The 25818-nt window shown below is 41.6% G+C and overlaps 1 protein-coding gene across 1 annotated transcript; it reads left to right on the top strand.

Annotated features, from left to right (window-relative positions):
* The first annotated feature begins 363 nt into the window (after window positions 1-363).
* On the top strand, window positions 364-25704 carry alp3 (alkaline phosphatase 3). Its single transcript, XM_086260782.1, has 11 exons — window positions 364-487; window positions 5502-5618; window positions 5880-5995; window positions 10472-10646; window positions 14518-14690; window positions 14809-14949; window positions 16057-16126; window positions 17667-17801; window positions 19169-19360; window positions 24403-24519; window positions 24688-25704. Exons 1-11 carry the CDS (start codon window positions 418-420, stop codon window positions 25002-25004), a joined length of 1623 nt encoding a protein of 540 aa, XP_086116908.1. The 5' UTR covers window positions 364-417; the 3' UTR covers window positions 25005-25704.
* Window positions 25705-25818: the final 114 nt, after the last annotated feature.

The following is a 25818-nucleotide window of genomic DNA, read 5'->3' as shown; positions in this document are numbered from 1 at the left end:
CACACAAACTTTCAATTGCTGATTGGTATGTTCGCATGCATTTCCTTGATCTTTGTCACAGGGTCATAAATAATGCCCGTGTATACGCTCAATTCAATGGTGTCATTAAAACTACTCTTAATGAGTCCTCTAGTCAAGGACCACAAATATTCATAGGTTCATTATTACAGTAGTTTAAGCTGCAGGTATATTTTTGTTATGTTTTTTTTTGTGTCTTATTTCTCCTCCATGCCAACCACAACACATTTCTTTTCACTCAAAGGGTCATATAAGGCTGCCACAGGTTGATTGGTGTTTATGTATTTATGACATGCTGTTAAATATGACTGACAGCAGGTTAGATTGGAAACGGGTATTATTAGAGTGGAAGAGTTGATTCAAGACTTAGAGGAGCAGACTGCCATCTCGATCGTGGCCATGGCGTCCACAAGAAGGTCGTTCCTGGCTCTCTTTCTGTTGGTGGTGCTTGGATCATCCATTGCCACAGGTAAGGAAAGAAGGAAAACGCACTCTTGTTTTAGTTTTGTTTTGGGTTTTCTTCTGCTTTGATGTTTTCTAAATCAGATATTGAGTCTGTACATGTGACATTGTGTTTGACATGAAACTCCTCTGCAGGTTAGTCCAGGACAAACAGGTTAGTTTGCTGTGTTGTGATGGATTTAAAGTAAAGAACAGTGTGTGATTGGTGATTTGATGGCCAGAGTTGGGTTACATCCAATGTAGCAAAGATAAATTTGAAGTTAGGATGATGATACTGTTTAGCATAAAGACAGCATAAACAGTGTACTGTCAGTGTAGATAATGGAAATCAGCCAGGAGAACTCATGCTCACATGCATCTGCTCACATCCGTTTGTATATTCACAAAGAGCAGCAGTGTCCCAGATCAGCTGATCACAGCCTGTACACAAAGATAAATACTGGAGCACTTAATAGAAATTACTTATGTTATTTTATTATTACATTAATATAGCACAATGTTTAGCTTTGGATAAAAATAGCTGAAGTATCTGTACTTCTACTTAAGTACTGAATGTGTGTACTTTTGCCACATCTGGCTCAAACCTTATCCTATGTCACTTTATTTACCAGTTTCTTACACTTTGCTGACCATTCAGCTCATAAGTCTTTTTGTGTCACAGGGTAGTTTGACTGATTTTCAGCTTTTACATTTAAGCAACTGCTTGCTGTATTGCAACCAGTGTGGGAACACTTCAGCTAGTGAGTATATCGGTTAATCAATATTTGCTTCAGGACTTCCTGTTCTACCCACTGGCCATTGTCTATGCATAGAGACACATTTTAAAAAGTGAATAAAAACCTCAACTCTTGACAGATAACAGCCTCTGCATGTTCTTCATCTAATGCTTCCATTGTTTTACATTTACCGAACCTCAGGGCTCACACATCAAGCCAAACACACACAGTCTTTAAATGTCATTTCAATCGTGTTTGGCATTTACACTACAAATGGCTGTTCAACTGCGTTCACCATGTACAAAATCAACAATAAGCACTATAACCTTCAACTGAAAACCTTTCAGTGCTTCAGTGATATTTCCTGAATTAACTGCTCCACTGCGTTCAGACTTTACACATCAGCTGACATGCCCACTTCATCTGCTTTCATTTAAATGTTTCAGCTGAAGTTCATTTTAATTGTAAGTGAATCAATACCTGCGTTTAATCAAAAACCAGTTCCACTGTTTCCATCTTAAGCTTGCATTTCATTTACGTTTCAAATGTACATTCATTCTGCTGCCTTCAAATGCTGATGAACCAAACAGTACACAGTGTTTTGACCTTTAACACTGTTCAAACCCTTTCAGATTTCAGCTCTTTACCTTTAAACAAAAACCTTGAAAAACCTAACCCAGAACTTCTATTGGTAGCACACAACAAGTAGACCACTTGTCCTTGTATTAGTTTTCCCATTGTCCTTTCTTTCAGTATTGATATTTGAGTGCCACTTCGACCAGAACTTCATTTTTTTTCTTCCAGTGTTACAGCTGCAGAAATTCACCCACAAGCAAAAATGCACCTCTTCATAACACAGGCTCCCCCCCCCCCCCCCCCCCCCCCATTCCTTCACTCTGCAGCTTTTACACAAACTATTAGATTTGCAGGTCTTTTTACGATAACATCAGAGTGACCTGAAAATGTTGAGTTTGATGTATGATTCTCCGTTTTTAACCTAAGAATCAAACTTCTTCTCTATTTAAAAGCTTTAAAACTCCATCATCCACCAATTCTGAGTCCCTTTCTCTTCTCCCTTTGGGCTCTGTCTTTACCCTCTTTTCACTTTCCCTTTTTTCTTCTTAATGATGTCTCACCTTCCACCCTTCCTTTCATGGTCCCCGGTTGTTTTTTGACAGGAGCTTCCAAACTTTGCAAGTCAGCACTTTGAGTGCAGATGGAGTTCCGCAAAACTCCCCGTTATCAGCAATCACTGTGAATTAATGGACTACTGTATCAGAATAACTGTTTAACAGCATACAGAGATGTACTGCAGTAGATAAGAGAGCATTAAAGTGAGGTGTGACAGCTGTTGCTGCGAACAAACACTGCAGTAAACACACATTCAAGTCTCGAAAGAGTTTCTTTCTAACACTGCTCACAGTGATCTCTGCAGGATGCGCCGAACAAGGCTTTGATTGTGATCTGTGGAATTTTAGGCGGAAGTTTTCTCCAAGTTTAAAGTTACACCTGAAGTGAGATACTGATTTCCAGCAGGAACATGTTGCACTATAAACACTCACAGTAGGAAAGCATCTTAGATAAAACTGTAATTATGCTACAGTTCAAAGGTTTAGAACGTTGCTAGATGGAAAACATATTTCAAGGTCAAACTAAATTAACTTGATCAGAAATTTGTAAATAACTAAGATTGTGGATCTATAATCATTATGTGTTTATTATGTTTTTTTAACTGCATCTGTACTTTGGAGCCCGTTTTTAGAGAGCCTCACTCCTGTTCTAAAGACACATTGTAATACTCAATTAAAAGGCTGATTAAACATTTTAAAAATCCATTCTGTAATTATGATAGTACATATTAAAATTATTCTGCTACTTTTATCTAGCTGAGTACCTGGAGCATTAGCATCAGTAGATTACAAGCCCAGAATGGTCTAAATTCATCAAAGTATTCTTGTTTGATGAAAAGAAGGCCATTTGAAAACCTCAACATTATGTATTAATCACTCCACGGAAGAGCACAAACTGAGTCAAACCAGGAGAAAGTTTCAGCTTGAACCTGATTGTGCTGCTTTGTTAACTGCATCACACACTGTTGTATGAAACATCAGTGTTTTGGCAGTTTCCTACAGTCAATAGGCTTTATTGCTTAATAGCCGGATGAGTCAGAGAATAAAACTCTTATTAAGAAAGGTGTTTTTAGACTACAGGGTGGGCCATTTATATGGATACACCGTAATAACATGGGAATGGTTGGTGATATTAAAGTCCTGTTTGTGGCACATTAGTATATGTGAGGGGGCAAACTCCTCAAGATGGGTGGTGACCATGGTGGCCATTTAGAAGTCGGCCATCTTGGATACAACTTTTGTTTTTTCAATAGGAAGAGGGCCATGTGACACATCAAACTTATTGGTAATGTCACAAGAAAAACAATGGCGTGCTTGGTTTCAACGTAACTTTATTCTTTCATGAGTTATTTACAAGTTTCTGACCACTTATAAAATGTGTTCAATGTGCTGCCCATTGTGTTGGATTGTCAATGCAACCCTCTTCTCCCACTCTTCACACACTGATAGCAACACCGCAGGGGAAATGCCAGCACAAGCATCCAGTATCCGTAGTTTCAGGTGCTGCACATCTCGTATCTTCACACCGTAGACAATTGCCTTCAGATGACCCCAAAGATAAAAGTCTAAGGGGGTCAGATCGGGAGAGCTTGGGGGCCATTCAACTGGCCCACGACGACCAATCCACTTTCCAGGAAACCGTTCATCTAGGAATGCTCGGACCTGGAACCCATAATGTGGTGGTGCACCATCTTGCTGGAAAAACTCAGGGAACGTGCCAGCTTCAGTGCATAAAGAGGGAAACACATCATCATGTAGCAATTTCAAATGTCCAGTGGCCTTGAGGTTTCCATTGATGAAGAATGGACCCACTATTGTTGTCCCCATATACCACACCAAACCATCACTTTTTTTGTTCCAACAGTCTTGGAGGGATCCATCCAATGTGGGTTAGTGTCAGACCAATAGCGGTGCTTTTGTTTGTTAACTTCACTATTCACATAAAAGTTTGCCTCATCACTGAACAAACTCTTCTGCGTGAACTGAGGGTCCTGTTCCGATTTTTGTTTTGCCCATTTTGCAAATTCTGTGCGCCGATCTGGGTCATCCTCGTTGAGATGCTGCAGTAGCTGGAGTTTGTAAGGGTGCCATTTGTGAGTAGCTAATATCCGCCGAGGGGATGTTCGACTAATTCCACTCTCCAATGACATGCGGTGAGCGCTACGCTGTGAGCTCTTGCTGAATGAAGCTAGGACAGCCACTGATGTTTCTTCATTAGTGACAGTTTTCTTGCATCCAGTTTCACGAAACTTAGCAAGCAGTTTGCTAACTGTAGCATGGGAGATGGGTGGTCTCGTAGGGTGTCTTGCATTGAAATCTGCTGCAATGACCCGGTTACTGCGTTCACCAGATATCAACACAATTTCGATCCGCTCCTCACGTGTTAACCTCTTCAACATGTCAATGGCTGTGAACAAAGAGAAACTTGTAAATAACTCATGAAAGAATAAAGTTACGTTGAAACCAAGCACACCATTGTTTTTCTTGTGACATTACCAATAAGTTTGATGTGTCACATGGCCCTCTTCCTATTGAAAAAACAAAAGTTGTATCCAAGATGGCCGACTTTTAAATGGCCACCATGGTCACCACCCATCTTGAGGAGTTTGCCCCCTCACATATACTAATGTGCCACAAACAGGACTTTAATATCACCAACCATTCCCATGTTATTATGGTGTATCCATATAAATGGCCCATCCTGTATAATGAAACAAATATAGGCTCCAAACATTTACTCTCCAGACATAAACTGTCTTTAAGCAGCAGCTTCATCTATAGTTATCAGTTACCCTTTTAATATAATGAATGTGCACTGCTTAAAAGGCCCCTCTATGTGCCCATATATCTCCAATTTAAAGGTAATGAGCGATTACTGAGTAATTATTATGGTATGTACAATTTAGCTTTTTTCTGTTTCCTGCTGTCCGCTCCATCTCTGGTTTATTTTAGTGTACTTACTTCAGTTGTGAGAACACTTTGAATTTCCAGCTACAGTAGGAAATGCTAAGTGTTATATCATAGTTTTGTCTGAAAGCAACCAGCATCAAGATCAGATGAACTCCAATATGTAAGAGAAGCTTCAATAAAAGGTAAGCTGGTGCTTGTGTTGAGTGCATATTTTTGTTTGAACTGATGTTTTAAACACCACTCTGACTCCTGTGTTTGCCTTAAGTTGAGGAAGAGAACTCAGAGTTCTGGAGGTCACAGGCGAGGAAGACACTGCAGGCAGCACTAGACAGGAAGCTGAACACCAACGTTGCCAAGAACATCCTGTTTTTCCTTGGAGATGGTAGGTTACACAACACTGTCAATCCTTTGCACGAATATCATTAGACAGCCTCACTCGGCTGAACAGTTAAAACAAGCAGAATAAGTAAAGAGTGCTTGAATTACTTTTTTATATACATAGATCCATTGTCTGCTCTGTTTGCTCAGCCACCAATTTACAGCATAGAAAACAAATATTTTAAAGGAATACAAGAAGATGCAGGAGGGAGTTATTTGTGTTTATCAAAGCTACAGTGTGTGAACTTGTGTCTGTGGGCCTCAGGTATGGGACTCACAACCCTCACAGCAGCTCGTATTCTCAAGGGACAGCTGGAGAACCAGCCAGGGGAGGAGACAGTGATGACCATGGACACCTTCCCCAATGTGGGGCTGGCCAAGGTACACACACACACACACACACACACACACACACACACACACACACACACACACACACACACGCACACACACACACACACACATCGATACATACATAATTATGATATAAAAAGAGGAACCCATGGTACCATATAGCTGCTGCGTCAGCCACAGTACAACTATGGGTGCTCCCAAAACAAGTGTGACATGTGATGAAGTCATTTAAGTATATGCATCATCCTCTATCTTTAGATCAGTGGTTTCAAACATAAGGCCCGGGGGCCAGAATCAGCCTGACACAGACTCTGGCCCAGCTGCACAGCTTTAGAAAAATAAAGAAAGGAATTTGGGACTTTTGAGTGTATTTTCATTAGTTTTAACGCTTTATCTTTACTGACCTCGCCCATGGGCCATTTATGCTACCCCAAAGTAATTAGGTAGCAGATTAAGAAAAAGAAGAAAATTAAGAAAAGACAGAACAGAAAAGTTCCTATTTTTTCACTTCTTTCTGTGAGATATCAAAAAAAAGAGTTTCTGATTTATAATTACAGAAGATTAAATGAGCTGCCAGAAGTTTTTCTGTAATTTTACTCATTGATTTCTTACAGTTTAAGCCAAAAGAGTTGGGGTGACAGATTTCTTTCATTTACTGCAGCAGCAATGTTTTATTATGTAGAAAAACTGAAATGTCCTGTTGAAATCGCACTTCTTTTTCTTATATTAAGATATCTCAATGATTAATTCTATAATTAAACTTTTTTTTACACTGACAGAAAGAGGAATTTCACTGGTCACAATGGAAATGAGTCTGGCATCCCTATTTTAGATTTTCAGTACTGAATATGAATGCAATCAGCCCTGTAGGCATACAGTTTCTGTGTGAGGGGCCTTATGTCAGACTGGTCTCATAGTAACTAATATATATTATTAAACTAATGTATTTCAGTTGGAACTTGTGTCTACAGCACGTGTTTTGGAAAGCCTTTAGCAGGTGGCTGTAACTCTTCTAACCAGAAATACAAGCCTGTAACTTGTTAGACTTAATGCCTTACCCTAAATAATAACATCAACTAATACAATATTTTATATTAAAAACATATTAAAAATAAAACAACTTAAGCAGAAAACGCTGTCACATGTATTGCTCAAACTGTGGACTTTCACGTGAGTGACAAAAGGGACTTTTCTGCCTCTTAAAAATGGAGGATATTAATTTCAGGGAGATGGATCAAAAATCAGTGACAGGAAAGGTAAGGATAGGAAAATAGTGTGTAGGGACATTAAAAACAAAAAATAGCCTTTGTTGTCAGACAAACATCTATTGTGCCATAGAAAATTAGTGCACCGTAAACTTCTTTAAAAGAAACTAGAGTAGACAATTGTATATTCTTCTGTAATTTTATATACACATACAATGGCAATAAAGGGCTATTCTATAGCAAAACAAGCCACAGTGTATGAATTTTAACTGTTAATTGTAAAGCTAGCTATGAACCATGGCTAGTCTTAGCTACAGCTAAGCCAGCTGTTTTCTGTCTGTAACTGGAAAAATATCCTTGTTAAAGGACCATTTGTTTCTAATTTAAGATGATCACTGTTCACTAAAGCCTCATCAGAAATGCTCTCAGTGGAAGGGTGGAAGAAACCATTCTTGGGGAAGGGAAATGGGAAAAAATAGTTAAGCTATGCCAAATTATACAGGGAGTGCAGAATTATTAGGCAAGTTGTATTTTTGAGGAATAATTTTATTATTGAACAACAACCATGTTCTCAATGAACCCAAAAAACTCATTAATATCAAAGCTGAATGTTTTTGGAAGTAGTTTTTAGTTTTAGCTATTTTAGGGGGATATCTGTGTGTGCAGGTGACTATTACTGTGCATAATTATTAGGCAACTTAACAAAAAACAAATATATACCCATTTCAATTATTTATTTTTACCAGTGAAACCAATATAACATCTCCACATTCACAAATATACATTTCTGACATTCAAAAAGAAAACAAAAACAAATCAGCGACCAATATAGCCACCTTTCTTTGCAAGGACACTCAAAAGCCTGCCATCCATGGATTCTGTCAGTGTTTTGATCTGTTCACCATCAACATTGCGTGCAGCAGCAACCACAGCCTCCCAGACACTGTTCAGAGAGGTGTACTGTTTTCCCTCCTTGTAAATCTCACATTTGATGATGGACCACAGGTTCTCAATGGGGTTCAGATCAGGTGAACAAGGTGGCCATGTCATTAGTTTTTCTTCTTTTATACCCTTTCTTGCCAGCCACGCTGTGGAGTACTTGGACGCGTGTGATGGAGCATTGTCCTGCATGAAAATCATGTTTTTCTTGAAGGATGCAGACTTCTTCCTGTACCACTGCTTGAAGAAGGTGTCTTCCAGAAACTGGCAGTAGGACTGGGAGTTGAGCTTGACTCCATCCTCAACCCGAAAAGGCCCCACAAGCTCATCTTTGATGATACCAGCCCAAACCAGTACTCCACCTCCACCTTACTGGCGTCTGAGTCGGACTGGAGCTCTCTGCCCTTTACTAATCCAGCTACGGGCCCATCCATCTGGCCCATCAAGACTCACTCTCATTTCATCAGTCCTTAAAACCTTAGAAAAACCAGTCTTGAGATATTTCTTGGCCCAGTCTTGATGTTTCAGCTTGTGTGTCTTGTTCAGTGGTGGTCGTCTTTCAGCCTTTCTTACCTTGGCCATGTCTCTGAGTATTGCACACCTTGTGCTTTTGGGCACTCCAGTGATGTTGCAGCTCTGAAATATGGCCAAACTGGTGGCAAGTGGCATCTTGGCAGCTGCACACTTGACTTTTCTCAGTTCATGGGCAGTTATTTTGCGCCTTGGTTTTTCCACACGCTTCTTGCGACCCTGTTGACTATTTTGAATGAAACGCTTGATTGTTCGATGATCACTCTTCAGAAGCTTTGCAATTTTGAGACTGCTGCATCCCTCTGCAAGATATCTCACTATTTTTGACTTTTCTGAGCCTGTCAAGTCCTTCTTTTGACCCATTTTGCCAAAGGAAAGGACGTTGCCTAATAATTATGCACACCTGATATAGGGTGTTGATGTCATTAGACCACACCCCTTCTCATTACAGAGATGCACATCACCTAATATGCTTAATTGGTAGTAGGCTTTCGATCCTATACAGCTTGGAGTAAGACAACATGCATGAAGAGGATGATGTGGACAAAATACTCATTTGCCTAATAATTCTGCACTCCCTGTACAAGACCTGGACTGAAAATCAGTGGTAACAGATATGGAGTCCAAATTTGAAACTTTTAATTTAAATTATCTTCAGTATCTACGGTGGTGTATTTTAACAAGGTTAGGAGAGGGTATAACAGCGACTACAGCCATGTGTAAAACACAATGGAGGTTCTTTTATGTTACGGGGCTGGATTTCAACCAGTGGTGTTGGGAGTGTTGTCAAAATTTATCGAATTATTTGCACAAAAGAGTACCATCAGATTGTGATTTACCATAGAATACCATACAATAAAGATTGATTGGTAATGGCTTTACTTTTGAGCATGATAACAATCCCAAACGCATTATCAATGCAGTAAAAACATACCTGGATAGACAAACACACCATGACACAGAGCCCAGAACTCAACATTACAGAAGCAGAGTGGGACAATTGGTAGAAAAAGGAACATAAGCTTGCCCGAGACAGTTCAGGCTGTGTGGAAGAATAAAGGTGGTCATATTAAAAATTGAATTTCAATTTCATCAGTTTTTTTAAAACCATCCATCCATCCATTCGCTTCCGCTTATCCTTTTCAGGGTCGCGGGGGGCGCTGGAGCCTATCCCAGCTGTCATAGGGCAAGAGGCGGGGTACACCCTGGACAGGTCGCCAGTCTGTCGCAGGGCCAACACACAGGGACAGACAACCATTCGCACTCACATTCACTCGCACATTCACACAATGGCAATTTGGATTTTCCAATTAACCTATCCCCTCAAGCTGCATGTCTTTGGACGGTGGGGGGGAAGCCGGAGTACCCGGAGGGAACCCACGCAAACACGGGGAGAGCATGCAAACTCCACACAGAAAGACCCTGGCCTGATGTTGGAATTGAACTCAGGACCTTCTTGCTGTGCGGCAACAGTGCTAACCACCGTGCCACCGTGCTGCCCGTGCTGCTGCTTGCCTTATTTTAAATGTTTGCACATGTTTTAATAAATATAAAGATGTGAAAAATGGCTCAAGCACAGTAGCACTGAAAACTGAATTTCAAATACTTCAGTGGGGTGCAATGAAACCATGGCTCACAAAAGGAAGAGTTCTACGTGCCTACAGAAGAGGGAAAATTACTTTGAAGCCTTTCATTTTTTAAATATCTCCAGATGCCCAATTACTCTGGCACCACCACACAACCCTAGGAGTAAAGGGAGCTTGATGAGACAATACTGAAAATATTTAAATGGTAAATGTGTCTTTGTGTATGTGTGTGTACTGTGCAGACCTACAGTGTGGACTTCCAGGTTGCAGACAGCGCAGCCACAGCCACAGCCTATCTGTGTGGGGTGAAAACCAACCTGAACATCGTTGGAGTGAATGCGGCGGGTCGCAACGGAGTATGCAGAACTCAGAAGGGCAACGAGGTGACGTCCATCTTGAAGTGGGCCAAAGATGCTGGTGAGCCACTGAAGACAAGAAATGTCATTAACTGAATCTTTAAAAAGAATTTTTTCATCTGTAGACTAAAACTTCAAGCAGTAGTAGTGGAGTATTAGTACATCCTTTAATGCCCAAATGTATAAAGATTGTAGCACAAAACCTGAGGGAAAAATGGGCAAATTTAAAATTCACCTATTTATTCTGACCATGTCAACAAACGTGCTAATATTTTGGACTTCTTGCCTTCATCAGAGCATGCGGAACAATAGTCACGTGTATGCAGCAGTTTGGATGCTAACTGGGTCAAAGAGTCAAAAGACGACAGAACTATACTACTTTGTTTTTAATCATTATCATACCAAAAAGCTTACTTTACTGCAGTTAGTTGAATGTGTCAAATGAAAAAAAAGAAACATAAGATGGCTAGCTATTCTGAATGTTTGAAACATAATTGGGGGGGAAAAAAGTTTTATGCTGTGCTCCGTGAAGCTTATTTGAATTGGAAAAACTGTTGAGCCAGTCAGAGCTTTGTAAGTGAAATTAAAAAAAGGTTACGCCATATTTTTTATGCCAGAGGCGGAAAAATGGAAACAGAAACATTTGCATAAAAATGACAAAATGTGGGTGATGAGAACCGCAAAGCAGAGCATAAAAACATTTAAATTAGCATTTTTATTCAATTGACATGCTTCAGAAAACACTGCTGCAGCTTTTTTGTTGACGGGAAATTCAGCGGCGGAGACGACATTTAGTGGCAGATGATTGTAAATGTAAGAAAATACCTTTAAATGAGAATTTAACTGATGTTTAAAAACAAGATGCCACAAGATTAAAGCGAAAAAGCCCATAACATTTCACCATAATGCTTACGTGATGTATAATAATGAGCAAATGACTTATAAAACAGACTAATGGTAATGGTGATATTCAGCAGATGGCAATAGGCTCATGTGAACAAGTGCAACTCATTGCTGCACAGATGACACTCAGAGGATAAGAATTTAAAAGATGCCGTGATTGAAGCAACAAATGGGATTGTGTGACTCTTGTACAAAGAGCAGGCAGATACCTGACATGGCCCTGCGTGTCACATTTAGGTTCTAGCTTCTGTCAAAAGAAAATCCCCCAGGTCTTACACGGCCTCAACAAAACCTGATTTTACAGCTGAGCGCTCTGCTGTGAGCTGCAGTGCCCTGTCAGAGTGGTATTACAGGGGCCAGCGGGGAGCAGGGAGCAACAGCAGCTCGCAGCCTCAGGTTCCACCACAGCATAATCTACTACACGGGAAAGCACCTTGACTGTTATCGTGTTCCAGTGTTATCAGCATCCATAAATATTTCATGACACGCACACAGGCAGAGTGTCATGGCCATGACCCCAGCGCTATGCCAAAGACCGATGCTCAGGTGCGAATGTTGCAGAGAACCAGTTTTTTGAAGACGCTTCTATTTAATGTTGTAAAAAACATTTTGGAAACGGTCGTGTCCTTCCACGCAGTTTCTAGCAGCAAGGTTCACCTGGAGCCCGGCACCTCTTGAGATACAGTGGGGCAAAAAAGTATTTAGTCAGCCACCGATTGTGCAAGTTCCCCCACTTAAAATGATGACAGAGGTCAGTAATTTGCACCAGAGGTACACTTCAACTGTGAGAGACAGAATGTGAAAAAAAAATCCATGAATTCACATGGTAGGATTTGTAAAGAATTTATTCGTAAATTAGGGTGGAAAATAAGTATTTGGTCACCTCAAACAAGGAAAATCTCTGGCTCTCACAGACCTGTAACGTCTTCTGTAAGAAGCTTTTCTGTCCCCCACTCGTTACCTGTATGAATGGCACCTGTTTGAACTCATCATCTGTATAAAAGACACCTGTCCACAGCCTCAAACAGTCAGACTCCAAACTCCGCCGTGGCCAAGACCAAAGAGCTTTCGAAGGACACCAGGAAAAGTATTGTAGACCTGCACCAGACTGGGAAGAGTGAATCTACAATAGGCAAGCAGCTTGGTGTGAAAAAATCAACTGTGGGAGCAATCATCAGAAAATGGAAGACATACAAGACCACTGATAATCTCCCTCGATCTGGGGCTCCACGCAAGATCTCATCCCGTGGGGTCAAAATGATCATGAGAACGGTGAGCAAAGATCCAAGAACCACACGGGGGGACCTGGTGAATGACCTGCAGAGAGCTGGGACCAAAGTAACAAAGGCCACCATCAGTAACACACTACAACGGCAGGGAATCAAATCCCGCAGTGCCAGACGTGTTCCGCTGCTGAAGCCAGTGCATGTCCAGGCCCGTCTGAAGTTTGCCAGAGAGCACATGGATGATACAGCAGAGGATTGGGAGAATGTCATGTGGTCAGATGAAACCAAAGTAGAACTTTTTGGTATAAACTCAACTCGTCGTGTTTGGAGGAAGAAGAATACTGAGTTGCATCCCAAGAACACCATACCTACTGTGAAGCATGGGGGTGGAAACATCATGCTATGGGGCTGTTTTTCTGCCAAGGGGACAGGACGACTGATCCGTGTTAAGGACAGAATGAATGGGGCCATGTATCGTGAGATTTTGAGCCAAAACCTCCTTCCATCAGTGAGAACTTTGAAGATGAAACGAGGCTGGGTCTTCCAACATGACAATGATCCAAAACACACCGCCCGGGCAACAAAGGAGTGGCTCCCTAAGAAGCATTTGAAAGTCCTGGAGTGGCCTAGCCAGTCTCCAGACCTCAACCTCATAGAAAATCTGTGGCGGGAGTTGAAAGTCCGTGTTGCTCGGCGACAGCCCCAAAACATCACTGCTCTCGAGAAGATCTGCATGGAGGAATGGGCCAAAATACCAGCTACTGTGTGTGCAAACCTGGTAAAGACCTATAGTAAACGTTTGACCTCTGTTATTGCCAACAAAGGTTATGTTACAAAGTATTGAGTTGTATTTTTGTTATTGACCAAATACTTATTTTCCACCCTGATTTACGAATAAATTCTTTACAAATCCTACCATGTGAATTCATGGATTTTTTTTTCACATTCTGTCTCTCACAGTTGAAGTGTACCTCTGGTGCAAATTACTGACCTCTGTCATCATTTTAGGTGGGGGAACTTGCACAATCGGTGGCTGACTAAATACTTTTTTGCCCCACTGTAACTCTGAGGCATCACAGGAGGCTTTTTCTTCACTGATATCTTTGCTTTTTTCTCTTAAGTAATAACCCTGCACAATTAAAATTACATATTAGCTGGAGTTTTATTTTATTCATTCATCAAGTCTAGAAAACTATGTCAAAATTCCCCTCTAAACCCCATGGTGAAGTGTCAAAGTGAGGCTCAGTGCTCACATTTGACAGCCTGCAAGCATATTTCTTTCATTTTTGAAAAATTGCTCTAACAATTAGCTGTCCTAATTGTTTGGATTAATTGCCTGTGGATTGGCTAATTGTTTAATCAACCATTTGCTGCCGCCTACAGTGCACATTACAGACTGTTATGTCTTTAATGACTTTTGAGTTTCAGGACACTTTTTCCAAGTGAGCATAAAGAACTTTGATCCCTCTGATACATGACAGAGATTTGTAATCTCACATCACCACTTCATGAAGCCATGAGTATCTGTGTCTGATAATTTGCCGTCACATCACTCATCTTGCAGCTATCACACTGAGACTGAGATCATAAACTTTGAATGTCTGTCAGATGAAGGATAATTAAGTACTAAAAGGACAATAAGTACTGTATCTACTAGACTTCACACCAAGATAACTTTTGCATTCAGAGTTGAGAAAGTTTTTGACTAACGACTAATGACTTTTCTTCCTGCTCATAGAGCATGGAGCAGAGTGCTTTTTGTTAACCTGTGTTAAGCAGGAAGCTACTGTGTTTACGTTGCAGGCAAGTCTGTGGGCATCGTAACAACCACGAGGGTGCAACACGCCACCCCAGCAGGCAGCTACGCCCACAGTGCCAGCAGGACGTGGTACAGTGATGCCGATATGCCTGATTCTGCTAAGACGGACGGCTGCACGGATATCTCATTCCAGCTCATCAACAACACAGACATTGATGTACGCTTCTGTTTTTAACAGTATATATTGAACTTTTCAACGGCTGAATTTGATTTAAATGTTCGCGTGTGTGTGCGTGTGTGTGTGTGTGTGTGTGTGTGTGTGCATGTGTTTTCAGGTGATCATTGGCGGCGGTAGAAAGTACATGACCCCTACTGGTACCAAGGACCCTGAATACCCCACAGACTACTTTTCAAACGGTGAAAGAAAGGATGGGCGTGACCTGATCAAAGAGTGGCAGAACTTAAAAACTGGGAAGGTAAAACACCTCTGCTCATAATAACAGGTAGAAGTAAGAAGTATGATGTGGTGTGAAATCAGAAGACCTAAAAACCTGTACATATACAGTCATATTAAAAAGATAGGACACCCTCTTTCAATTTACAGTTTTATGTGTCAGGACATAATATAAATCTTAAAAGCAGATAAATACAACATCTGTTAATCAATAACACATGACATATTATACTGTGTGATTATTGATTGCATAACAACTGAACCCAAGTGCAGAATACTTTGGTATACAGAGGATTTCACTATTAACTCCATGACTGCAAGGTACCCAGGTCTCACTGCTACACAAATCCAAATCATGACCCCTCTACCACCATGCTTGACAGTTGGTGTGAGGTGATGATATGCTGCTTTTGGTTTTATCCAAATGCGGTGCTGCGAAAAATCTCCACTTTGGTCCCATCTGACCAACAGACATTGTTCCAGAAGTCTTGTTTGTACAGATGCAGCTTTACAAACCTGAGCTGGGCTGCTATGTTGTTTTTAGAAAGAAGAGGTTTTCTCCTGGCAAACTTGTTTTGTCATGAACTTTACTATTTTTGGCGAGGGTGTGCTTAGTTTGTCACACACTGTTTTTGGCCTTTTGACTTAAATTTCTGTTGCATAAATAATGAAACGGTACAATATGTCAAGCTTTCATTAAAATTTGTATTTATTATAAGACCTGCTGAGGACTGGATGATTTTTATTTTGACCTGATATGTTTAAAGAGGGTCCAGTTGTGTGACTGATCTTATCAGTGTCTGCATCTGACTGTAATGGAGACCGTTAACATTATAAGGTATCAGGGAGTTTTTGTTTAAACTTTATTCGCCAAAAGATACCAGAGGTGAATGTATTACAAAATGAATATTCTGCTATTTTCCCATAAGAAACGTGATTACTTGCATCATATAAGAACAGAAACCTGGTGCAGGTTTCATAGTTAGAACAGTTAAGTGTCCTTTACTTTGCACACGAAGCGGCTTCCTTCTGTTTGCCGGTGAGTCATGCAGTGACTAATAACAAGTACAACCACTTTTGGTATTCTGCTTCCACTCTCCATGGTTATATGTATTCCTGTGTGTTACAGGTTGCCCACTATGTGTGGAATAAAGCAGATTTTGACGCTGTGGACCCTGAAACCACTGACTACCTCATGGGTATGTTTTTTTCTCTTTTTCCCCTTCCTTTGCTCCCTCGCGCATTCCCCTGTTGCTTCACATGTAACTAGAAACGTGGTTTCTATTAAATGGAGCGGTGGTGGAGTCAGGCATCAACATGGTTGTGTGTCACTGTTAGATTTGTATTGTTGATTGTCATTTATGCTTAGAAATATTTACTTATATATGCTTAGAGTTTTGTAATTAGTTGTAGATTGGTAGAGGTTTTGATCCTTGATAGTCTGCAAACTTTGTGTGTATTACACAGCACTTTGGGAGCATGAGAGGTCGTACCGTGTCTTATTGTTTTATGGTAGGATTAACGTAGTTGCGTCTGTTTTAGTCTAAGTGCTCTTTGTTTAGATGAACTGCTGGACTTCCTCACCGTGTTATCTATCTAGGGTGAGGGGGAGGCTACCCTCTTCCTGACCAAGGATGTTTGACCCTTTGATCAGCAGTCCACACACACACACACACACACACACACACACACACACACACACACACACACACACACACACACACACAGGCAAGTGTGTGTAGACGTCATATGTTAATGAACTTATGCATATTCATGTAACCTCAATAGGGTCAGACGAGAGAGCGGTGTCTGTCCGGTTTTCTCCCGTGCACGAGTAACATGAAGAACTTTGCCTACTTGTGTCTTGCTTTGCAGTGTAATTATATTGCCTTCAACGTTCCAGCGGATGGGTTCAAGCTACAAACCTATCAGTCACTTATTTTTTGAGTTTGGACGTTTGTTTTTATTTGCGGTTTATGTATCCAAATTATTTGTTTAGGGTCTTTAAAAGGTCTATAATAAAGTAATACCTTAACCTTAGGAGCTTTTCTTTCTGTGTTCCGACTTCATAATTTAGTGACTCAGTTAACTAAGTGTACATAATATTAACCCCCAAATCACATGATGGATTTAAGAAAACTCTGACTGACTGTTTCAACTTGGGCCAACTGTGCTCTGCTTTTCTCTCTTGGATTTCCTACTCTTTTCTCAATCAACACTGTTTTTGTTTTGTTTTTTTCATTTTGTTCCATTTGAAAAAAGGATTTTAAAAAATGATTCTCAAATCCAAATATTACTTTACCAAAAAGTCCAGCAAGAACATCCAGGCGACACTGAAAAAACAGCTCAACACTGGGACAACTTTCATTTTTTAACTATTTTTCAGCAAATATTAGACAGTGAGAAAAAATGGTAGACTCTGATTCAGCTGAAATGTTTGCAGGGTTTTAGCTCTGTTTCAGAAAATGCTCCAATATATTTTTTCAGTACCAGGTGCTGTCAATAAACCTTTGGTATTTGAGGGTGTGTAGGAAGTGTAGGGATCCAGTCATTGTGCTTTTTGTGGACTGAGGGCTTGCTTGCTGCTATATTTTGTGTTTTCTCCTGCTGTGTGGTTAATCAGTTCCTGTGTGCTGAAAATAGTGGTAATAGTAGTAGGAGGAAAATAGGACTTTCCTTGCCACTACACCCCCACTGATCACTGATAAATATAGCGCAGTTTTCCTTTCTCCTCCCCAGCTCTGTTCGAACCTGGTGATCTCCGCTACGAGGAGGAGAGGGACCCGAGCACGGATCCGTCCATCATCGAGACCACAGAAAAGGCCATCCGCATCCTACAGAAAAACCCTAAAGGCTTCTTCCTGTTAGTGGAGGGTGAGGACAGCAGCTTCATCTGTTTTCTACACATTCGCATCACTCGATCCAACAAACACTGGATAAAAAATTCCTGTGAGAGGACTAAAAATAGAAGGATCAGTTAAATTGCATAATAATCATACCCAACCAGCCCAAGTGACAGTTATATATAAATAACTAAGTAATTGTTGTTTGCTGAAATATTAATATGCGTACAACATAGGAGCTTGGTTGGGATAAATTGATCTTTGTGCCATAGTGACAACATTGGCTCAGAGCACGGTGTGTACCTGCTGTTGACATTGATTCTGCATACAGCTCAATGAGTTTGCCGCAGTGTGTGCTGATGGTGTGTTTCCGTTCCACGCGGCTGCCTCTCTGGCCTCCTTGTCTATCTCTCTTTTAATCTGAGGCAGCTGCCTGGGGACTCCACGGTGCCACTGAGTGTCTTCACAATGACTTTAAAAATAAGAGGCAAATATATAAATAGAAGTGGACATATGGTGCGCCCAATCACTGACAGCTCGCTGAGATCACAACTTATTAGCCGGGTCTACTTTACTTTCCAATATAGCCGGTGGAGAGGACAGGAGCGGGAGATGTGCTAATGCAGAAAAAAAATCACCCACTCTCTCTTTAGAAAAGGTTCAACTCTGAAATGTACCTGCTGCCAGGGGGAAAATATACAGACTGTATAACTCATTCAAATAATAGTTAACTGTTTCCTTGCAAGGTGTTTGGATGTTTATTAGGACTAAATATAACCTTTCAAAGTTTATTTTAAGTCTTCTGGGCAAGTGCAGCTCAAGTCGTTTGATGCTGATGAGACTTTAATCCAGTGATTAGTGGATTTTGCAAACTGTTCTTGGGAATCAGTGAAACTGTAATCTCCTAATGTCCAGGGTTTCTGCCTTTGCACAACGCACATGTAAAATTTGTGTGAATATTGAGAGCTTAAAAAATAATTTTCAGATTCACCTGTTCATAATGCAGCTATTCACACTGACCGCTGGACAAATTTAGGCATTAGTTTTTTCTGATATTTTGGATCGGAATAAACAGATCTGACCAATCAGATTGGTCAGATCATCAATCTTTTGGCACACACATAGATCATCATTGCTTTATTTTGACTTTGTTTGTTTCCCAGTGCATTTTTGGAAAATACATTTTTTGAAAAAAATGCTTTCGTTGTGTGTATACATCACATATACATTAAATAAAAGTACTACATGAACTGTTTAGGAATTATGGCCACTTTATGTAGGAGATATTTTTAAAATTATGCTGGTTTTTCCAATTATTTTTCTGCTCCTAAAACCAAGACCAGAAGGCAGTACATCACTCTCCGTTATGTTTAACCCCTTCCTTCCTTGTGTTTACAGGTGGGCGTATTGACCAGGCTCACCATGCTGGGCGGGCCTCCATGGCCCTGCATGAGGCGGTTGCTTTTGACCGTGCTATCGCTAAGGGCCTCGAACTCACCGAAGAGCATGAAACTCTCACTGTAGTGATGGCTGACCACTCTCAGCCTCTTACCTTCAATGGCTTCCCCTTTCGTGGGAACAGCATTCTGGGTAATTATTAACAGAACTGCAATTCATTCATCTAAAAAAAAAAATCCTGCTGAAAAAAATGCTTAAAAAGAATTTAGGATTTTCTTTAATCGTCAGTGTATCAGTAAGTTAAGCTTTCTCCACAATTCTTTCTGTTTCCCCCCTCAAACCTTTACTCTGTGCCTCCATTCCCCCCTCCAGGTGTGTTTAACCACTCTGACAATAGACACCTGCGGCAGCATTTGTGCCTGTTGTGTGTGTGTGTGTGTGTGTGTGTGTGCGCGATGCCTCTTAGTGCCTGTATCCTCACAGCTTCAGTGTGCTTCTGCCACCAGCAGCTTGACATTTCATCTGCTGTCTCTCCCTGCAATTACAGCCAGGGTAAACACACATTACTGGCAGCCTTTCTCCTGCTTGCCTTTCTATTTCAGTCCCCTGCTTTCTCCCTCTTCTGTCTTCCATTTACCATCTACAACACTGATGACACCGTCTCTTCTACCTTTCCTATTGATCTTATGTGCTCCTTACCTCTTCAACTCTCTCTCCTCTTGCTCACTTTTCTGTTTTATTTAAGGTTTTAGACCTGAAAGATGTCCTTTTTTTCATAAAATACAGTTTGACTTACCACAGAATAATTTTTTTTTTACAGATGTATATAATAAAGATGAAGAGTAGCTGAGTCCCTTTTAGGTGCATCACTCAAGTGGTAACTATTAAACTGTGTATCTACTCAGTAGATATTTTTTCCAAAAATGTATCAGCTCCAGAAACAAAACATGTGGAAATCATAACCCCTCCACCTGCTGTGTTTGGTTTTCTCCAAATGTGGTGCTGTGCATGTTAGTCAGACATCTCCACTTTGATCTCACCTGTCCAAAGGAGATTGTTCCAGATCTTTAGTTTGTTCAGACACAACTTTACAAAGCTCAGCTGCTGCCATTTTCTTTTTATTAAAAAGAGGTTTTCTGCTGGTAATTCTTCCAATCAGACATACTTATGAAGTCTTTTTCTGGTTGTACTGTCATCAACTTTGAATACTAAGGTCTGAAGAGGTGAGATGTAGTTCTTGAGCTTTCTTCTTATTTTATTTATTTATTTATTTTTATTTCTGTGAGGATTGCTGTCTGAACTCAGGATGAATTTCCTGGGAAAATGGACAACTATCTTGAATGTTTTCCACTTGTGAATAATCTTTCTCACTGTAGAAGATGGACTTCTGTCATGGTGTGCTGTGTGCAGGCAGGAGAACAGGACCCAAACGCTGGACTCACAGTGAACTAAAAGAGGCAGCTTTATTACACTGTGGCAGAAACTCCAAATATAAACTCACAAAAACAGACCTAAACTGAAAACACAAAGCTAATAACAAACACTAGGAAAACCTAAAGACAAGAGACTGGGAGCACAAAAGAAAAACACACAGCAAGTTGAGGACGCGACGCGACGCTGAACACTGGAGGACACACATACTATAAATACACATGAGGGAACAAGGAACAGGTGGGAACACAGCCGGGAGAAATTAGAGCTAACGAGACAGAGGAAACGAAACTAGAACACTGACATAAGACATAAACCTTCAAAATAAAACAGGAAATCCACAGACTCAACTCAAAGACAACTCAGACAAAGAACGGAGGGAACACAGAGTACAGGGACCAGAGTGACATGAGAAGCAGAGGAATACACAAGCTAAGCAACACAGAACAGAAACACCAGGACTCATAAACCATGAACCAAAAATCAAAACAGACTAATAAACAACAATACAAAATCAAGACACTGGGCCACTGACCCAGGACCGCAACGACTTCAAATAGTTTAGAAATGATTTTGTAACCCAGATTGATGAGCAGAAATGATCTCTCAAAGATCATTGCTGATGTCTATCCTCCATGACGTTGTGGTAACGCACACCTGAATGCTTCAGACCAGCAAATTTCCCAAACTGCTTTCATTTAGGTCGACTGAGGAATGAAATATGCAGCCTGTTGTACTGAAATTGCACACAAAGATTGTGATAAATTTGAGGTCTAGAATCATCCCAACATTGGTGTTGTGTCTACTGTAACTAGTATGCAAGCTGGAGCAAAAGCAAGCTGGAGCAAAACTTCTTGGACGGTCTCACATAAGTCAATATGTAGTAAGATGATCCCAAAAGGTACTGATGGCAACACAACACTGAGGAATGGAGTTCAGTGACTCCTCTTTATGAAAGTGAAGTCCAGCAGACAGTGATAAGTTAGGGCAGCCTGTGCCAGACGTCTGTCAGTCAAAACAGCTACGCCTCTGACTGCAGTATTCAGATGGATGAGCTCTGCAAAAACCCACTCTCACTACAATCTGTAATTGGGAAAGGGAAAACCTATCCAGAGGAAAACTGTCCAGAGAGTTGCCAAGAGTAGACAGAGAGTTTCACTGTTCTAACAAAAAAAATGTTTCATCTTCAAGGAGCTGCCGCTGTTTGGGACTTTGTTTCTCAGGCTTGGAGGCTGCTCCTCCTTCTCTCCAGTTGTTACCAGTCATATTAGAATCAGAATCAGAATCAGAATCAGAAACTTTATTGTCATTGTCATGAGAACAACGAAATTAAGAATGGTCCCCGATCATTACATCATCCCTAGCAATATCAAAATATAAATAAAACAATAAAATTCAATAAATAAAATAGATAGAATACTTAAAATACTAATAAGATGTAACAGTAAAACATTCACATACATTCCCACACACATACTTCAGACCGTGCATAGATTAACACAAGAGTGGCGTGATGGACATTTTTTTGTAGTATTCAGATGTGTTATTGCAGTTGGATAACAGCTGTGTTTGAGTCTATTAGTCCTTGCTCTGATTGCCCTGTACCGTCTGCCTGAGGGCAACAGTTCGAACAGGGAGTGGCCAGGATGTGAGGTGTCTTTTATGATGTTTTGGGCCTTTTTAAAACAGTGGGCATTGTGTAGAACTTCCAGTGTGGGGAGAGGGCAGCCAGTGATCTTTTGGGCGGTGTTAATGATCCCTTGGAGTGCTTTCCTCTGAGCCCCTGTGCAGCTAGTGTACCAAATACATATGCAGTAAGTTAGAACACTCTCAATGGTGGCTCTGTAGAAGGACACCAGCAGTCTCTGTGTGATGTTATTCCTCCTGAGAATTCTCAGGAAGTACAGTCTCTGTTGGGCCTTTTTCAGCAGCTCGGAGGTGTTCACACTCCAGGAAAGGTTCTCCTCTATATTGACTCCCAGGAAGCGGAAGCTTGCCACCCTTTCTACACAGTCCCCATTTATGAATAGTGGTTGGATCTCTGCCTTTTTCCTTCTGAAGTCTATTATGAGTTCTTTGGTTTTTGAAGTGTTGAGGAGGAGGTTATTGGCCTTACACCATGACGTCAGCTGCTCCACCTCGTCTCTGTACGTAGACTCGTCTCCCTTGGAAATGAGCCCCACCACTGTGGTGTCATCTGCAAATTTCACAAAGATGTTGCTGTGGTGGCGAGGAGTGCAGTCGTGTGTGTAGAGAGAGTAGAGCAGTGGACTGAGCACACAGCCCTGGGGTGAGCCAGTGCTGAGACTCAGGGCTGAGGATGTGTGATGGCCAACTCTGACTCTCTGTCTACGGCCCGAGAGGAAGCTGTTGATCCACATGCAGGTGCTGTATGGAAGCCCCAGGTCTTGTAGCTTGGCCACCAGTTTGTGTGGAAGGATGGTGTTAAAAGCTGAGCAGTAATCCACGAAGAGCATCCGCACATAGCTACCATGCTCTTCCAGGTGAGTTAATGCAGCATGGAGTGCTGTGGCTACAGCGTCTTCCGTGGACCGGTTTGCTCTGTAGGCAAACTGGTGTGGATCCAGGCTGCGGGGCAGGGCTGCTGTGATGTGTCTGCGGACCAGCTTCTCAAAGCATTTCATTACCACTGGGGTGAGTGCCACCGGTCTGTAGTCATTCAGGCCGGTGATGTGGGGCTTCTTAGGCAAGGGGACTATGGTGGAGGACTTCAGGCAGAGTGGGACAGTCGCCTGTGCGAGGGATTTGTTGAAGATCCTGGTGAAGATCCCAGCCAGCTGTCCTGCACAATCCCTCAATATTCGACCTGGCACACCATCAGGACCCGCCGCCTTCCTCGGGTTAACAGCCTGCAGCATGCGCCTCACCTCGTGCTCTTCCAGGGTGAGGGTGGTGCTGCTATGGGTGGCGTGTTGCTGCTGTGGCTCCAATACCTCCGGTACCCTGGTCTCAAAGCGGGCAAAGAAGATATTCAGCTCCTCTGCCAGCTCCAGGTCACCGTCCGCAGCTCCGAGATTGATCTTATAGTTGGTTAGGTGCTGGATGCCTTGCCACACCTGCCGGCTGGTATTACTCTTCAAATGGTCCTCGATCCTCCTCCTATAGTCCCCCTTTGCCTCTCTGATGCCTCTCTTCAGGTTGGATCGGGCTGTGGTGTAGTAATCCCTGTTGCCAGACCTGAATGCAATGTTCCTCTCCTTCAGCAGCTGCCTGACCTCCCGGGTCATCCAGGGCTTTTGGTTGGGATAAGCCCGGATCCGTTTGACTGCTGTAACAGTGTCTATGCAGTGTTTTATATAGCAGAGGACACCGTCTGTGAACATTTCCAAGTCCTGATGTTCAAAGATATCCCAGTTAGTCCTGTCAAAACAGTATATTATCACTGTACTGTATCACTATCAGTCTTCAGAGTCTGTATTGATTGATCTGTGGTCGTGTCATGCTTTTCACACCTTTGCGCTCCCTCTTCCCTTTTCCTTTTCTACCCTCTTCCTCCTCCTCCCAGCGGTGCAGCAGTGCAGCAGTGATTAATGTGACTCTGAAACTCTGAGCTCTTCATCAGCGGGGAGACTCGCCAGGCTAATGGCTCATCTGGAGAGAAACGCTGAGATCGTCAACAAGCTCTAGACCTCCCGCAGCACCCTTGGGATCAAGCAATCCCTCCTCGCACTTGTGTTTGTGTGCGCATGATGTGTGTTTTTGTTTGTTTAGCACTCCGAGGCAGAAAGAAACAGCAGAAAGAAATAGAAAGATAAATCAAAAATAATGTTTGTGTCTTCCAGGTAAATCTCCACTGTGGGCAAGTGACATGTTGCCTTATACCACGCTCATGTACGGCAATGGACCTGGGCACAAAATCGTTAATGGCGCACGCCCTGACATCCGCAATGTTGACACCAGTAAGACCCAGTCATTACTTCGTTGTTTCACAGAATTCACTATGTTAGATCTACTACCATGCACCAGTCAGGTGCTGATATCATTCATCAAACCAGTTTTAAGTGTAAATGGGGTCTAATGTTCTTTGAAAGGACTAATCATTTGTACTCTATCCTTATCTTCTCCAGAATCTAAAGACTACATCCAGCAGGCAGCTGTCCCCGTAGATACAACAACCCACAGTGGAGAGGATGTGGCAGTGCTGGCCCGTGGACCCATGGCCCACCTCTTCCAGGGTGTCAACGAGCAGAACTATATTGCCCATGCCATGGGCTACGCTGCCTGCGTGGGTGCTGACCTAAGGCACTGTGAGGGGCAAACTACACCACCTTTGGTTCACATAACCCTTGAATATAACAAGAACGGGGCCAGAGCAGTTAGTGCCTCAGCAGCTTTGCTCGGTAACTTCCTGAGCGTGCTGTTGGCCATCACAGTCCTCATGTAAGATCATTTTCTTTGCTGATCTGATCTGCAGTCAGAGGTCAGCATCATAAAACAGTGCGAATGGGTTCAGTGATTTGCTCAAGGACACTTCAACACGGATGTGCACTAGTGTGGTTTCTTGCACCAGGGTTATCTTGCAGCCTGCAAAGGGTTGTGATCGGACAGAGTGAATCAAGTCACAGAAATCATTAACTGACATGAGGACTGTCACTCCCGCAGTGACTGTAAAGAATTATTATGAAATGTAAGCTCATCAAGCGTCTGCACTGGCAGTCTGTTGAATCCCTGGGCTATACCAATAAAGCAGTCCTTTCCTAGACAGTTGGCTGAGAGTTTATTGATATAAATTATTTAAACATACCAATGATCTCATTTGTTGACATTTTTGGCTTTATCAGAATGACAAATCTTCATTATCTGACCTTGTTTCCACAGTAAAACAAAGAAAAACAATCCCTCTGCCACATTTACATACACACGAGTGAAAGCTTTAAGAACAAAGTGAACAAAGCTGATATTTTTTGCATTATATTTCACATTTTTAAACGTGCTACGGATCATAACAGGCAGCATAATTAAAGAAACAAGTCTACATTTTGGCAAAATGTGCTAAATGGCATCCTTGATAAAGGAGTCAGATGAATTTGTGTAGAGGCTAAAACAAAACAAACAAACAACAAAAACAAACACATTACTGAAACTAGCCTTGCTATCAGCCTTAGTGCTAAGCTAATGAAATCTTCTGCTGACTTTAGCTTCTCTCATCTAATTCTTGGCTGAAAGAGGAAACACGTATATCTATTAAAAATATGAAA

This window comes from Aulonocara sp. 'chitande type north' Nkhata Bay, linkage group LG14 (assembly GCF_057382095.1).
Source record: "Aulonocara sp. 'chitande type north' Nkhata Bay isolate Kocher_YH1m ecotype deep benthic linkage group LG14, A_spYH_male_GT1.1, whole genome shotgun sequence".
Lineage (NCBI taxonomy): Eukaryota > Metazoa > Chordata > Actinopteri > Cichliformes > Cichlidae > Aulonocara > Aulonocara sp. 'chitande type north' Nkhata Bay.
The sequence above is the reverse complement of the archived record's forward strand: the minus strand, read 5'-3'. Positions and strand labels throughout refer to the sequence as shown.